Source organism: Phyllobates terribilis, unplaced genomic scaffold (genome assembly GCF_046119375.1).
Source record: "Phyllobates terribilis strain yellow unplaced genomic scaffold, ASM4611937v1 Scaffold_12__6_contigs__length_324123572, whole genome shotgun sequence".
NCBI lineage: Eukaryota > Metazoa > Chordata > Amphibia > Anura > Dendrobatidae > Phyllobates > Phyllobates terribilis.
The window spans coordinates 321,633,244-321,650,504 of NW_027362772.1; the positions used below are offsets into that span (position 1 = coordinate 321,633,244).

At 51.2% G+C, this 17,261-nt stretch overlaps 1 protein-coding gene across 2 annotated transcripts in view; it reads right to left on the reverse strand.

Annotated features, from left to right (window-relative positions):
* JAM3 (junctional adhesion molecule 3) overlaps window positions 1-17,261 on the reverse strand; it is a 132,128-nt gene that overhangs the window by 19,957 nt on the left and 94,910 nt on the right. For both annotated transcript variants that reach the window (XM_073657481.1, XM_073657482.1), the window contains 2 exons: window positions 16,524-16,637; window positions 16,235-16,387 (listed from right to left, as the gene is read on the reverse strand). In XM_073657481.1, the coding sequence (XP_073513582.1) occupies window positions 16,235-16,387; window positions 16,524-16,637 (267 nt within the window). The remainder of the gene's footprint in view (window positions 1-16,234; window positions 16,388-16,523; window positions 16,638-17,261) is intronic.

Here is a 17,261-nt window from a genome sequence, read left to right on the forward strand (position 1 = left end):
CCGTATCTTTCCCCCAGGGACGCTGTATATATGTGATCAGTCAGAGGGGTGATCACACAGTATCCTTCCCCCGGGGACGCTGTATATATGTGATCAGTCAGAGGGGTGATTACTGTATCCTTCCCCCGGAGACGCTGTACATATGTGATCAGTCAGAGGGCGATTACACCGTATCCTTCCCCCGGGGACGCTGTATATATGTGATCAGTCAGAGGGGTGATTACACCGTATCCTTCCCCCGGGGACGCTGTATATATGTGATCAGTCAGAGGGCGATTACACCGTATCCTTCCCCCGGGGACGCTGTATATATGTGATCAGTCAGAGGGGTGATTACACCGTATCCTTCCCCCGGAGACGATGTATATATGTGATCAGTCAGAGGGTGATTACACCGTATCCTTCCCCCGGGGACGCTGTATATATGTGATCAGTCAGAAAGGTGATTACACCGTATCCTTCCCCCGGGCACGCTGTATATATGTGATCAGTCAGAAGGGTGATTACACCGTATCCTTCCCCCGGGGAAGCTGTATATATGTGATCAGAGGGGTGATTACACCGTATTCTTCCCCCGGAGACGATGTATATATGTGATCAGTGAGAGGGGTGATTACACCGTATCTTTCCCCCAGGGACGCTGTATATATGTGATCAGTCAGAGGGGTGATCACACAGTATCCTTCCCCCGGGGACGCTGTATATATGTGATCAGTCAGAGGGGTGATTACTGTATCCTTCCCCCGGAGACGCTGTATATATGTGATCAGTCAGAGGGCGATTACACCGTATCCTTCCCCCGGGGACGCTGTATATATGTGATCAGTCAGAGGGGTGATTACACCGTATCCTTCCCCCGGGGACGCTGTATATATGTGATCAGTCAGAGGGCGATTACACCGTATCCTTCCCCCGGGGACGCTGTATATATGTGATCAGTCAGAGGGGTGATTACACCGTATCCTTCCCCCGGAGACGATGTATATATGTGATCAGTCAGAGGGTGATTACACCGTATCCTTCCCCCGGGGACGCTGTATATATGTGATCAGTCAGAAAGGTGATTACACCGTATCCTTCCCCCGGGCACGCTGTATATATGTGATCAGTCAGAAGGGTGATTACACCGTATCCTTCCCCCGGGGAAGCTGTATATATGTGATCAGAGGGGTGATTACACCGTATTCTTCCCCCGGAGACGATGTATATATGTGATCAGTCAGAGGGTGATTACACCGTATCCTTCCCCCGGGGATGCTGTATATATGTGATCAGTCAGAAAGGTGATTACACCGTATCCTTCCCCCGGGGACGCTGTATATATGTGATCAGTGAGAGGGGTGATTACACCGTATCCTTCCCCCGGGGAGGCTGTATATATGTGATCAGAGGGGTGATTACACCGTATCTTTCCCCCGCGGACGCTGTATATATGTGGTCAGTCAGAGGGTGATTACACCGTATCCTTCCCCCGGGGACGCTGTATATATTTGGTCAGTCAGAGGGTGATTACACCGTATCCTTCCCCCAGGGAAGCTGTATATATGTGATCAGAGGGGTGATTACACCGTATCCTTCCCCCGCGGACGCTGTATATATGTGGTCAGTCAGAGGGTGATTACACCGTATCCTTCCCCCAGGGAAGCTGTATATATGTGGTCAGTCAGAGGGTGATTACACCGTATCCTTCCACCACGGACACTGTATATATGTGATCAGTCAGAGGGGTGATTACACCGTATCCTTCCCCCGGGGACGCTGTATATATGTGATTAGTCAGAGGGGTGATTACACCGTATCCTTCCCCCGGGCACGCTGTATATATGTGATCAGAGGGGTGATCACACCGTATCCTTTCCCCGGGGACGATGTATATATGTGATCAGTCAGAGGGTGATTACACCGTATCCTTCCCCCGGGGACGATGTATATATGTGATCAGTCAGAGGGGTGATTACACCGTATCCTTCCCCCAGGGACGCTGTATATATGTGATCAGTGGGTGATTACTGTATCCTTCCCCCGGGGACGATGTATATATGTGATCAGAGGGGTGATCACACCGTATCCTTTCCCCGGGGACGCTGTATATATGTGATCAGAGGGGTGATTACTGTATCCTTCCCCCGGGGACGCTGTATATATGTGATCAGTCAGAGGGGTGATCACACGGTATCCTTCCCCCGGGGACGCTGTATATATGTGATCAGTCAGAGGGGTGATTACACAGTATCCTTCCCCCGGGGACGCTGTATATACGTAATCAGTCATAGGGGTGATTACACCGTATCCTTCCCCCGGGGACGCTGTATATATGTGATCAGTCAGAGGGGTGATTACTGTATCCTTCCCCCGGGGACGCTGTATATATGTGATCAGTCAGGGGGTGATTACACCGTATCCTTCCCCCGGGGACGCTGTATATATGTGATCAGTCAGAGGGGTGATTACACCGTATCCTTCCCCCGGAGACGCTGTATATATGTGATTAGTCAGAGGGTGATTACACCGTATCCTTCCCCCGGAGACGCTGTATATATGTGATCAGTCAGAGGGGTGATTACACCGTATCCTTCCCCCGGGGACGCTGTATATATGTGGTCAGTCAGAGGGGTGATTACACCGTATCCTTCCCCCGGGGACGCTGTATATATGTGATCAGTCAGAGGGTGATTACACCGTATCCTTCCCCCAGGGACACTGTATATATGTGATTAGTCAGAGGGGCGATTACACAGTATCCTTCCCCCGGGGACGCTGTATGTATGTGATCAGAGGGGTGATCACACCGTATCCTTCCCCCGGGGACGATGTATATATGTGATCAGAGGGGTGATTACACCGTATCTTTCCACCAGGGACGCTGTATATATGTGATCAGAGGGGTGATCACACAGTATCCTTCCCCCGGGGACGCTGTATATATGTGATCAGTCAGAGGGGTGATTACACCGTATCCTTCCCCCGGAGACGCTGTATATATGTGATCAGTCAGTCAGAGGGTGATTACACCGTATTCTTCCCCCGGAGACGCTGTATATATGTGATCAGTCAGAGGGGTGATTACTGTATCCTTCGCCCGGGGACGCTGTATATATGTGATCAGAGGGGTGATTACACCGTATCCTTCCCCCGGGGACGCTGTATATATGTGATCAGAGGGGTGATTACACCGTATCCTTCCCCCGGGGACGCTGTATATATGTGATTAGTCAGAGGGGTGATTACTGTATCCTTTCCCCGTTGACGATGTATATATGTGATCAGTCAGAGGGGTGATTACACCGTATCCTTCCCCCGGGGACGATGTATATATGTGATCAGTCAGAGGGTGATTACACCGTATCCTTCCCCCGGAGACGCTGTATTTATGTGATCAGTCAGAGGGGTGATTACACCGTATCCTTCCCCCGGGTACACTGTATATATATGATCAGTCAGAGGGTGATTACACCGTATCCTTCCCCCAGGGAAGATGTATATATGTGATTAGTCAGAGGGGTGATTACACCGTATCCTTCCCCCGGGGACGCTGTATATATGTGATCAGTCAGTCAGAGGGTGATTACACCGTATTCTTCCCCCGGAGACGCTGTATATATGTGATCAGCCAGAGGGTGATTACACCGTATCCTTCCCCCGGAGACGCTGTATATATGTGATCAGTCAGAGGGGTGATTACACCGTATCCTTCCCCCAGAGACGCTGTATATATGTGATTAGTCAGAGGGTGATTACTGTATCCTTTCCCCGGGGACGCTGTATATATGTGATCAGTCAGAGGGGTGATTACACCGTATCCTTCTCCCGGGGACGCTGTATATATGTGATCAGTCAGAGGGTGATTACACAGTATCCTTCTCCCGGGGACGCTGTATATATGTGATCAGAGGGGTGATTAGACCGCATGCTTCCCCCGGGGACGCTGTATATACGTAATCAGTCATAGGGGTGATTACACAGTATCCTTCCCCCGGGGACGCTGTATATATGTGATTAGTCAGAGGGGTGATTACACCGTATCCTTCCCCCGGGGACGCTGTATATATGTGATCAGAGGGGTGATTACACCGTATTCTTCCCCCGGAGACGATGTATATATGTGATCAGTCAGAGGGTGATTACACCGTATCCTTCCCCCGGGGACGCTGTATATATGTGATCAGTCAGAAAGGTGATTACACCGTATCCTTCCCCCGGGGACGCTGTATATATGTGATCAGTGAGAGGGGTGATTACACCGTATCCTTCCCCCGGGGAGGCTGTATATATGTGATCAGAGGGGTGATTACACCGTATCTTTCCCCCGCGGACGCTGTATATATGTGGTCAGTCAGAGGGTGATTACACCGTATCCTTCCCCCGGGGACGCTGTATATATGTGGTCAGTCAGAGGGTGATTACACCGTATCCTTCCACCACGGACGCTGTATATATGTGGTCAGTCAGAGGGTGATTACACCGTATCCTTCCCCCGGGGACGCTGTATATGTGGTCAGTCAGAGGGGTGATTACACCGTATCCTTCCCCCAGGGACACTGTATATATGTGGTCAGAGGGGTGATTACACCGTATCCTTCCCCCGGGGACGCTGTATATATGTGATTAGTCAGAGGGGTGATCACACAGTATCCTTCCCCCGGGGACGCTGTATGTGTGGTCAGTCAGAGGGTGATTACACCGTATCCTTCCCCCGGGGACGCTGTATATGTGGTCAGTCAGAGGGGTGATTACACCGTATCCTTCCCCCGGGCACGCTGTATATATGTGATCAGAGGGGTGATCACACCGTATCCTTTCCCCGGGGACGATGTATATATGTGATCAGTCAGAGGGTGATTACACCGTATCCTTCCCCCGGGGACGATGTATATATGTGATCAGTCAGAGGGGTGATTACACCGTATCCTTCCCCCGGGGACGATGTATATATGTGATCAGAGGGGTGATCACACCGTATCCTTTCCCCGGGGACGATGTATATATGTGATCAGTCAGAGGGTGATTATACCGTATCCTTACCCCGGGGACGCTGTATATATGTGATCAGTGGGTGATTACTGTATCCTTCCCCCGGGGACGATGTATATATGTGATCAGAGGGGTGATCACACCGTATCCTTCCCCCGGGGACGATGTATATATGTGATCAGTCAGAGGGGTGATTACACCGTATCCTTCCCCCGGGGATGCTGTATATATGTGATCAGTGGGTGATTACTGTATCCTTCCCCCGGGGACGATGTATATATGTGATCAGAGGGGTGATCACACCGTATCCTTCCCCCGGGGACGATGTATATATGTGATCAGAGGGGTGATCACACCGTATCCTTCCCCCGGGGACGCTGTATATATGTGATCAGTCAGAGGGGTGATTACACCGTATCCTTCCCCCGGGGACGCTGTATATATGTGATCAGTGGGTGATTACTGTATCCTTCCCCCGGGGACGATGTATATATGTGATCAGAGGGGTGATTACACCGTATCCTTCCCCCGGGGACGCTGTATATATGTGATCAGTGGGTGATTACTGTATCCTTCCCCCGGGGACGATGTATATATGTGATCAGAGGGGTGATCACACCGTATCCTTCCCCCGGGGACGATGTATATATGTGATCAGTCAGACGGGTGATTACACCGTATCCTTCCCCCGGGGACGCTGTATATATGTGATCAGAGGGGTGATTACTGTATCCTTCCCCCGGGGACGCTGTATATATGTGATCAGTCAGAGGGGTGATCACACGGTATCCTTCCCCCGGGGACGCTGTATATATGTGATCAGTCAGAGGGGTGATTACACAGTATCCTTCCCCCGGGGACGCTGTATATACGTAATCAGTCATAGGGGTGATTACACCGTATCCTTCCCCCGGGGACGCTGTATATATGTGATCAGTCAGAGGGGTGATTACTGTATCCTTCCCCCGGGGACGCTGTATATATGTGATCAGTCAGGGGGTGATTACACCGTATCCTTCCCCCGGGGACGCTGTATATATGTGATCAGTCAGAGGGGTGATTACACCGTATCCTTCCCCCGGAGACGCTGTATATATGTGATTAGTCAGAGGGTGATTACACCGTATCCTTCCCCCGGAGACGCTGTATATATGTGATCAGTCAGAGGGGTGATTACACCGTATCCTTCCCCCGGGGACGCTGTATATATGTGGTCAGTCAGAGGGGTGATTACACCGTATCCTTCCCCCGGGGACGCTGTATATATGTGATCAGTCAGAGGGTGATTACACCGTATCCTTCCCCCAGGGACACTGTATATATGTGATTAGTCAGAGGGGCGATTACACAGTATCCTTCCCCCGGGGACGCTGTATGTATGTGATCAGAGGGGTGATCACACCGTATCCTTCCCCTGGGGACGATGTATATATGTGATCAGAGGGGTGATTACACCGTATCTTTCCACCAGGGACGCTGTATATATGTGATCAGAGGGGTGATCACACAGTATCCTTCCCCCGGGGACGCTGTATATATGTGATCAGTCAGAGGGGTGATTACACCGTATCCTTCCCCCGGAGACGCTGTATATATGTGATCAGTCAGTCAGAGGGTGATTACACCGTATCCTTCCCCCGGGGACGCTGTATATATGTGATCAGTCAGAGGGGTGATTACACCGTATCCTTCCCCCGGAGACGCTGTATATATGTGATCAGTCAGTCAGAGGGGTGATTACACCGTATCCTTCCCCCGGGGACGCTGTATATATGTGATCAGTCATAGGGGTGATTACTGTATCCTTCGCCCGGGGACGCTGTATATATGTGATCAGAGGGGTGATTACACCGTATCCTTCCCCCGGGGACGCTGTATATATGTGATCAGAGGGGTGATTACACCGTATCCTTCCCCCGGGGACGCTGTATATATGTGATTAGTCAGAGGGGTGATTACTGTATCCTTCCCCTGGGGACGATGTATATATGTGATCAGTCAGAGGGGTGATTACACCGTATCCTTCCCCCGGGGACGATGTATATATGTGATCAGTCAGAGGGTGATTACACCGTATCCTTCCCCCGGAGACGCTGTATTTATGTGATCAGTCAGAGGGTGATTACACAGTATTCTTCCCCCGGGGACGCTGTATATATGTGATCAGTCAGTCAGAGAGTGATTACACCGTATTCTTCCCCCGGGGACGCTGTATATATGTGATCAGTCAGAGGGGCGATTACACAGTATCCTTCGCCCGGGGACGCTGTATATATGTGATCAGAGGGGTGATTACACCGTATCCTTCCCCCGGGGACGCTGTATATATGTGATCAGAGGCGTGATTACACCGTATCCTTCCCCCGGGGACGCTGTATATATGTGATTTGTCAGAGGGGTGATTACTGTATCCTTCCCCCGGGGACGCTGTATATACGTAATCAGTCAGAGGGGTGATTACACCGTATCCTTTCCCCGGGGACGCTGTATATATGTGGTCAGTCAGAGGGGTGATTACACCGTATCCTTCCCCCGGGGACGCTGTATATATGTGATCAGTCAGAGGGTGATTACACCGTATCCTTCCCCCAGGGACACTGTATATATGTGATTAGTCAGAGGATGATTACTGTATCCTTTCCCCGGGGACGCTGTATATATGTGATCAGTCAGAGGGGTGATTACACCGTATCCTTCCCCCGGGGACGCTGTATATATGTGATCAGTCAGAGGGGTGATTACACAGTATCCTTCCCCCGGGGACGCTGTATATATGTGATCAGTCAGAGGGGTGATTACGCAGTATCCTTCTCCCGGGGACGCTGTATATATGTGATCAGTCAGAGGGGCGATTACACCGTATCCTTCCCCCGGGGATGATGTATACATGTGATCAGTCAGAGGGTGATTACACCGTATCCTTCCCCCGGGGACGCTGTATATATGTGATCAGAGGGGTGATTACACCGTATCCTTCCCCCGGGGACGCTGTATATATGTGATTAGTCAGAGGGGTGATTACACCGTATCCTTCCCCCGCGGACGCTGTATATATGTGATCAGTCAGAGGGTGATTACACCGTATCCTTCCCCCGGGGACGCTGCATATATGTGATCAGTCAGAGGGGTGATTACACCGTATCCTTCCCCCGCGGACGATGTATATATGTGATCAGTCAGAGGGTGATTACACAGTATTCTTCCCCCGGGGACGCTGTATATATGTGATCAGTCAGTCAGAGAGTGATTACACCGTATTCTTCCCCCGGGGACGCTGTATATATGTGATCAGTCAGAGGGGCGATTACACAGTATCCTTCGCCCGGGGACGCTGTATATATGTGATCAGAGGGGTGATTACACCGTATCCTTCCCCCGGGGACGCTGTATATATGTGATCAGAGGCGTGATTACACCGTATCCTTCCCCCGGGGACGCTGTATATATGTGATTTGTCAGAGGGGTGATTACTGTATCCTTCCCCCGGGGACGCTGTATATACGTAATCAGTCAGAGGGGTGATTACACAGTATCCTTCCCCCGGGGACGCTGTATATATGTGATCAGAGGGGTGATTACACCGTATCCTTCCCCCAGGGACGCTGTATATATGTGATCAGTCAGAGGGTGATTACACCGTATCCTTCCCCCAGGGACGCTGTATATATGTGATCAGTCAGAGGGTGATTACACCGTATCCTTCCCCCAGGGACGCTGTATATATGTGATCAGTCAGAGGGGTGATTACTGTATCCTTCCCCCGGGGACGCTGTATATATGTGATCAGTCAGAGGGTGATTACACCGTATCCTTCCCCCGGGTACACTGTATATATGTGATCAGTCAGAGGGTGATTACACCGTATCCTTCCCCCAGGGACGATGTATATATGTGATTAGTCAGAGGGGTGATTACACCGTATCCTTCCCCCGGGGACGCTGTATATATGTGATCAGTCAGAGGGTGATTACACCGTATCCTTCCCCCGGAGACGCTGTATATATGTGATCAGTCAGAGGGTGATTACACCGTATCCTTCCCCCGGAGACGCTGTATATATGTGATCAGTCAGAGGGGTGATTACACCGTATCCTTCCCCCAGAGACGCTGTATATATGTGATTAGTCAGAGGGTGATTACTGTATCCTTTCCCCGGGGACGCTGTATATATGTGATCAGTCAGAGGGGTGATTACACCGTATCCTTCTCCCGGGGACGCTGTATATATGTGATCAGTCAGAGGGTGATTACACAGTATCCTTCTCCCGGGGACGCTGTATATATGTGATCAGAGGGGTGATCACACCGTATCCTTCCCCCGGGGACGCTGTATATATGTGATTAGTCAGAGGGGTGATTACACCGTATCCTTCCCCCGCGGACGCTGTATATATGTGATCAGTCAGAGGGTGATTACACCGTATCCTTCCCCCGGGGACGCTGCATATATGTGATCAGTCAGAGGGGTGATTACACCGTATCCTTCCCCCGCGGACGATGTATATATGTGATCAGTCAGAGGGTGATTACACAGTATTCTTCCCCCGGGGACGCTGTATATATGTGATCAGTCAGTCAGAGAGTGATTACACCGTATTCTTCCCCCGGGGACGCTGTATATATGTGATCAGTCAGAGGGGCGATTACACAGTATCCTTCGCCCGGGGACGCTGTATATATGTGATCAGAGGGGTGATTACACCGTATCCTTCCCCCGGGGACGCTGTATATATGTGATCAGAGGCGTGATTACACCGTATCCTTCCCCCGGGGACGCTGTATATATGTGATTTGTCAGAGGGGTGATTACTGTATTCTTCCCCCGGGGACGCTGTATATATGTGATCAGTCAGAGGGGTGATTACACCGTATCCTTCCCCCGGGGACGCTGTATATACGTAATCAGTCATAGGGGTGATTACACAGTATCCTTCCCCCGGGGACGCTGTATATATGTGATCAGAGGGGTGATTACACCGTATCCTTCCCCCAGGGACGCTGTATATATGTGATCAGTCAGAGGGTGATTACACCGTATCCTTCCCCCAGGGACGCTGTATATATGTGATCAGTCAGAGGGTGATTACACCGTATCCTTCCCCCAGGGACGCTGTATATATGTGATCAGTCAGAGGGGTGATTACTGTATCCTTCCCCCGGGGACGCTGTATATATGTGATCAGTCAGAGGGTGATTACACCGTATCCTTCCCCCGGGTACACTGTATATATGTGATCAGTCAGAGGGTGATTACACCGTATCCTTCCCCCAGGGACGATGTATATATGTGATTAGTCAGAGGGGTGATTACACCGTATCCTTCCCCCGGGGACGCTGTATATATGTGATCAGTCAGAGGGTGATTACACCGTATCCTTCCCCCGGAGACGCTGTATATATGTGATCAGTCAGAGGGTGATTACACCGTATCCTTCCCCCGGAGACGCTGTATATATGTGATCAGTCAGAGGGGTGATTACACCGTATCCTTCCCCCAGAGACGCTGTATATATGTGATTAGTCAGAGGGTGATTACTGTATCCTTTCCCCGGGGACGCTGTATATATGTGATCAGTCAGAGGGGTGATTACACCGTATCCTTCTCCCGGGGACGCTGTATATATGTGATCAGTCAGAGGGTGATTACACAGTATCCTTCTCCCGGGGACGCTGTATATATGTGATCAGAGGGGTGATCACACCGTATCCTTCCCCCGGAGATGATGTATATATGTGATCAGTCAGAGGGGTGATTACTGTATCCTTCCCCCGGGGACGATGTATATATGTGATCAGTCAGAGGGGTGATTACTGTATCCTTCCCCCGGAGACGATGTATATATGTGATCAGTCAGAGGGTGATTACACCGTATCCTTCCCCCGGGGACGCTGTATATATGTGATTAGTCAGAGGGGTGATTACACCGTATCCTTCCCCCGGGGACGCTGTATATATGTGATCAGAGGGGTGATCACACCGTATCCTTCCCCCGGAGATGATGTATATATGTGATCAGTCAGAGGGGTGATTACTGTATCCTTCCCCCGGGGACGATGTATATATGTGATCAGTCAGAGGGGTGATTACTGTATCCTTTCCCCGGAGACGATGTATATATGTGATTAGTCAGAGGGTGATTACACCGTATCCTTCCCCCGGGGACGCTGTATATATGTGATTAGTCAGAGGGGTGATTACACCGTATCCTTCCCCCGGGGACGCTGTATATATGTGATCAGAGGGGTGATCACACCGTATCCTTCCCCCGGGGACGATGTATATATGTGATCAGTCAGAGGGGTGATTACACCGTATACTTCCCCCGGAGATGATGTATATATGTGATCAGTCAGAGGGGTGATTACTGTATCCTTCCCCCGGGGACGATGTATATATGTGATCAGTCAGAGGGGTGATTACTGTATCCTTCCCCCGGAGACGATGTATATATGTGATCAGTCAGAGGGGTGATTACTGTATCCTTCCCCCGGAGACGATGTATATATGTGATCAGTCAGAGGGGTGATCACACTGTATCCTTCCCCCGGGGACGATGTATATATGTGATCAGAGGGGTGATTACACCGTATCCTTCCCCCAGGGACGCTGTATATATGTGATCAGTCAGAGGGGTGATTACACCGTATCCTTCCCCCGGGCACGCTGTATATATGTGATTAGTCAGAGGGTGATTACACAGTATCCTTCAGCCGGGGACGCTGTATATATGTGATCAGTCAGAGGGGTTTATACTGTATCCTTCCCCCTGGGACGCTGTATATATGTGATCAGTCAGAGGGTGATTACACCGTATCCTTCCCCCGGGGACGCTGCATATATGTGATCAGTCAGAGGGGTGATTACACCGTATCCTTCCCCCGGAGACGCTGTATATATGTGATCAGTCAGAGGGTGATTACACCGTATCCTTCCCCCGGAGACGCTGTATATATGTGATCAGTCAGAGGGGTGAATACTGTATCCTTCCCCCGGGGACGCTGTATATATGTGATTAGTCAGAGGGTGATTACTGTATCCTTTCCCCGGGGACGATGTATATATGATCAGTCAGAGGGTGATTACACCGTATCCTTCCCCCGGGGACGCTGTATATATGTGATTAGTCAGACAGTGATTATGCAGTATCCTTCTCCCGGGGACGCTGTATATATGTGATCAGTCAGAGGGTGATTACACCGTATCCTTTCCCCGGGGACGCTGTATATATGTGATCAGTCAGAGGGTGATTACACCGTATCCTTCCCCCGGGGACGCTGTATATATGTGATCAGTCAGAGGGGTGATTACACCGTATCCATCTCCCGGGGACGCTGTATATATGTGATCAGTCAGAGGGGTGATTACACCGTATCCTTCTCCCGGGGACGCTGTATATATGTGATCAGAGGGGTGATCACACAGTATCCTTCCCCCGGGGACTATGTATATATATGATCAGTCAGAGGGGTGATCACACAGTATCCTTCCCCCGGGGACTATGTATATATATGATCAGTCAGAGGGGTGATCACACCGTATCCTTCCCCCGGGGATGCTGTACATATGTGATCAGAGGGGTGATTACACCGTATCCTTCCCCCGGGGACGCTGTATATATGTGATCAAAGGGGTGATTACACAGTATCCTTCACCCCGGGGACGATGTATATATGTGATCAGAGGGGTGATTACACAGTACCCTTCCCCCGGGGACGCTGTATATATGTGATCAGAGGGGTGATTACACCGTATCCTTCCCCCGGGGACGCTGTATATATGTGATCAATCAGAGGGGTGATTACTGTATCCTTCCCCGGGAGACGATGTATATATGTGATCAGTCAGAGGGGTGATTACACCGTATCCTTCCCCCGGGGACGCTGTATATATGTGATTAGTCAGAGGGTGATTACACCGCATCCTTCCCCCGTGGACGCTGTATATGTGGTCAGAGGGGTGATTACACCGTATCCTTCCCCCGGGCACGCTGTATATATGTGATCAGTCAGAGAGGAGATTACACCGAATCCTTCCCCCGGGGACGCTGTATATATGTGATCAGTCAGAGGGGTGATTACTGTATCCTTCCCCCGGAGACGCTGTATATATGTGATTAGTCAGAGGGGCGATTACACAGTATCCTTCCCCCGGGGACGCTGTATATATGTGATTAGTCAGAGGGTGATTACACCGTATCCTTCCCCTGGGGACGCTGTATATATGTGATCAGTCAGAGGGGTGATTACACCGTATCCTTCCCCCGGGGACGCTGTATATATGTGATTAGTCAGAGGGTGATTACACCGTATCCTTCCCCTGGGGACGCTGTATATATGTGATTAGTCAGAGGGTGATTACACCGTATCCTTCCCCCGGGGAAGCTGTATATATGTGATCAGTCAGAGGGTGATTACACTGTATCCTTCCCCCGGGGACGCTGTATATATGTTTTCAGTCAGAGGGGTGATTACACAGTATCCTTCCCCCGGGGACGCTGTATATATGTGATCAGTCAGAGGGGTGATTACACCGTATCCATCCCCCGGGGACGCTGTATATATGTGATCAGTCAGAGGGGTGATTACACCGCATCCTTCCCCCGGGGACGCTGTATATATGTGATCAGTCAGAGGGGTGATCACACGGTATCCTTCCCCCGGGGACGCTGTATATATGTGATCAGTGGGTGATTACTGTATCCTTCCCCCGGGGACGATGTATATATGTGATCAGTCAGAGGGTGATTACACCGTATCCTTCCCCCGGGGACGATGTATATATGTGATCAGTCAGAGGGTGATTACACCGTATCCTTCCCCCGGGGACGCTGTATATATGTGATCAGTCAGAGGGGTGATTACACCGTATCCTTCCCCCGGGGACGATGTATATATGTGATCAGTCAGAGGGGTGATTACACCGTATCCTTCCCCCGGGGACGATGTATATATGTGATTAGTCAGAGGGGTGATTACACAGTATCCTTCCCCCGGGGACGCTGTATATATGTGGTCAGTCAGAGGGGCGATTACACAGTATCCTTCCCCCGGGGACACTGTATTTATGTGATCAGTCTGAGGGGTGATTACACCGTATCCTTCCCCCGGGCACGCTGTATATATGTGATCAGTCAGAGGGGTGATTACACCGTATCCTTCCCCCGGGGACGATGTATATATGTGATCAGTCAGAGGGGCGATTACACAGTATCCTTCCCCCGGGGACGCTGTATCTATGTGATTAGTCAGAGGGTGATTACACAGTATCCTTCCCCCGGGGACGCTGTATATATGTGGTCAGTCAGAGGGGCGATTACACAGTATCCTTCCCCCGGGGACACTGTATTTATGTGATCAGTCTGAGGGGTGATTACACCGTATCCTTCCCCCGGGCACGCTGTATATATGTGATCAGTCAGAGGGGTGATTACACCGTATCCTTCCCCCGGGGACGATGTATATATGTGATCAGTCAGAGGGGCGATTACACAGTATCCTTCCCCCGGGGACGCTGTATCTATGTGATTAGTCAGAGGGGCGATTACACAGTATCCTTCCCCCGGGGACGCTGTATCTATGTGATTAGTCAGAGGGTGATTACACCGTATCCTTCCCCCGGGCACGCTGTATATATGTGATCAGTCAGAGGGGTGATTACACCGTATCCTTCCCCCGGGGACGATGTATATATGTGATCAGTCAGAGGGGCGATTACACAGTATCCTTCCCCCGGGGACGCTGTATCTATGTGATTAGTCAGAGGGTGATTACACCGTATTCTTCCCCCGGGGACGCTGTATATATGTGATCAGTCAGAGGGGTGATCACACGGTATCCTTCCCCCGGGGACGCTGTATATATGTGATCAGTGGGTGATTACTGTATCCTTCCCCCGGGGACGATGTATATATGTGATCAGTCAGAGGGGTGATTACACAGTATCCTTCCCCCGGGGACGCTGTATATATGTGGTCAGTCAGAGGGGCGATTACACAGTATCCTTCCCCCGGGGACACTGTATTTATGTGATCAGTCTGAGGGGTGATTACACCGTATCCTTCCCCCGGGGACGATGTATATATGTGATCAGTCAGAGGGGCGATTACACAGTATCCTTCCCCCGGGGACGCTGTATATATGTGATTAGTCAGAGGGGCGATTACACAGTATCCTTCCCCCGGGGACGCTGTATATATGTGGTCAGTCAGAGGGGCGATTACACAGTATCCTTCCCCCGGGGACACTGTATTTATGTGATCAGTCTGAGGGGTGATTACACCGTATCCTTCCCCCGGGCACGCTGTATATATGTGATCAGTCAGAGGGGTGATTACACCGTATCCTTCCCCCGGGGACGATGTATATATGTGATCAGTCAGAGGGGCGATTACACAGTATCCTTCCCCCGGGGACGCTGTATATATGTGATTAGTCAGAGGGGCGATTACACAGTATCCTTCCCCCGGGGACGCTGTATATATGTGATTAGTCAGAGGGTGATTATACCGTATTCTTCCCCCGGGGACGCTGTATATATGTGATCAGTCAGAGGGGTGATCACACGGTATCCTTCCCCCGGGGACGCTGTATATATGTGATCAGTGGGTGATTACTGTATCCTTCCCCCGGGGACGATGTATATATGTGATCAGTCAGAGGGGTGATTACACAGTATCCTTCCCCCGGGGACGCTGTATATATGTGGTCAGTCAGAGGGGCGATTACACAGTATCCTTCCCCCGGGGACACTGTATTTATGTTATCAGTCTGAGGGGTGATTACACCGTATCCTTCCCCCGGGGACGATGTATATATGTGATCAGTCAGAGGGGCGATTACACAGTATCCTTCCCCCGGGAACGCTGTATATATGTGATTAGTCAGAGGGTGATTATACCGTATCCTTCCCCCGGGGACGATGTATATATGTGATCAGAGGGGTGATTACACAGTATCCTTCCCCCGGGGACGCTGTATATATATGATCAGTCAGAGGGTGATTATACCGTATTCTTCCCCCGGGGACGCTGTATATATGTGATCAGTCTGAGGGCCCCTGTTGATGCTGTGAAATGGATAATCAACCAAAGCAATGGGAAAATGTCAATTTCTACAATGATCCCGGTTGATACTCCGCCATGGTTTAGTGGTTGTGCGTGCAGACAGACATGTGCAGCAGTTCCCTGCAGATTCCAGTGTTCAGTCTACAATAACCCTGATGCGGACGTCTAGGCCACAACGGTGTCTCCCGTCGGTCCTTCACCTGTCACTGTTAGGTTGATGGTGATTTCTGCAAACCGCTTCGGGTCATCCGCTGCAGCCACTTCACAGCGATATTTCCCATTGTCTGTTCGGGTGGCATTATAAATAACCAGGGAAATCCCATCCTTGATTTCAGCCCGATTTTTCAAGTCACCTAATAAAATAGAAAAATCTTAGTGTGTTTATGCTGAGAGCGAGAGAGAATCTCAGGGTGTACATCAGTGAATGAGCTAAGCCCCCCAAGCCATGGGGTAACCTGCAGGAAGCCGCGGCGCGGCGTACACACAAACCTTGAATCACACCATGAAAGTAGACGTAAGACGTGTCGCCGTTCCGAATCTTCTTCCACTCGATGCGCGGATTCTCTGTATACGTTTGCTTGATCTGACATGACAGCTCCACCCCTGGAGACAGAGAACGGTTTCAGCAACAACCGACCCACCTTCATGGCTTCTATTTTACTTGAGATGCAGACACCAAATCCCAAGAGAAAAGAAGGATCTCTACCGAAATGGTGCAGAGTTAGAGTACAGAGCGAGCGAGGGCGCGAGCGAGGCCACGAGCAGGCCCGCGCACAGAGCGAACGAGCGAGGCCACGAGCAGGCCCGCGCACAGAGCAAGGCCACGAGCGAGCAGGCCCACGCACAGAGCGAGGCCACGAGCGAGCAGGCCCGCGCACAGAGCGAATGAGCGAGGCCACGAGCAGGCCCGCGCACAGAGCGAGGCCACGAGCGAGCAGGCCCGCGCACAGAGCGAGGCCACGAGCGAGCAGGCCCGCGCACAGAGCGAACGAGCGAGGCCACGAGCAGGCCCGCGCACAGAGCGAGGCCACGAGCGAGCAGGCCCGCGCACAGAGCGAGGCCACGAGCGAGCAGGCCCGCGCACAGAGCGAGGCCACGAGCGAGCAGGCCCGCGCACAGAGCGAGGCCACGAGCGAGCAGGCCCGCGCACAGAGCGAACGAGCGAGGCCACGAGCAGGCCCGCGCACAGAGCGAGGCCACGAGCGAGCAGGCCCGCGCACAGAGCGA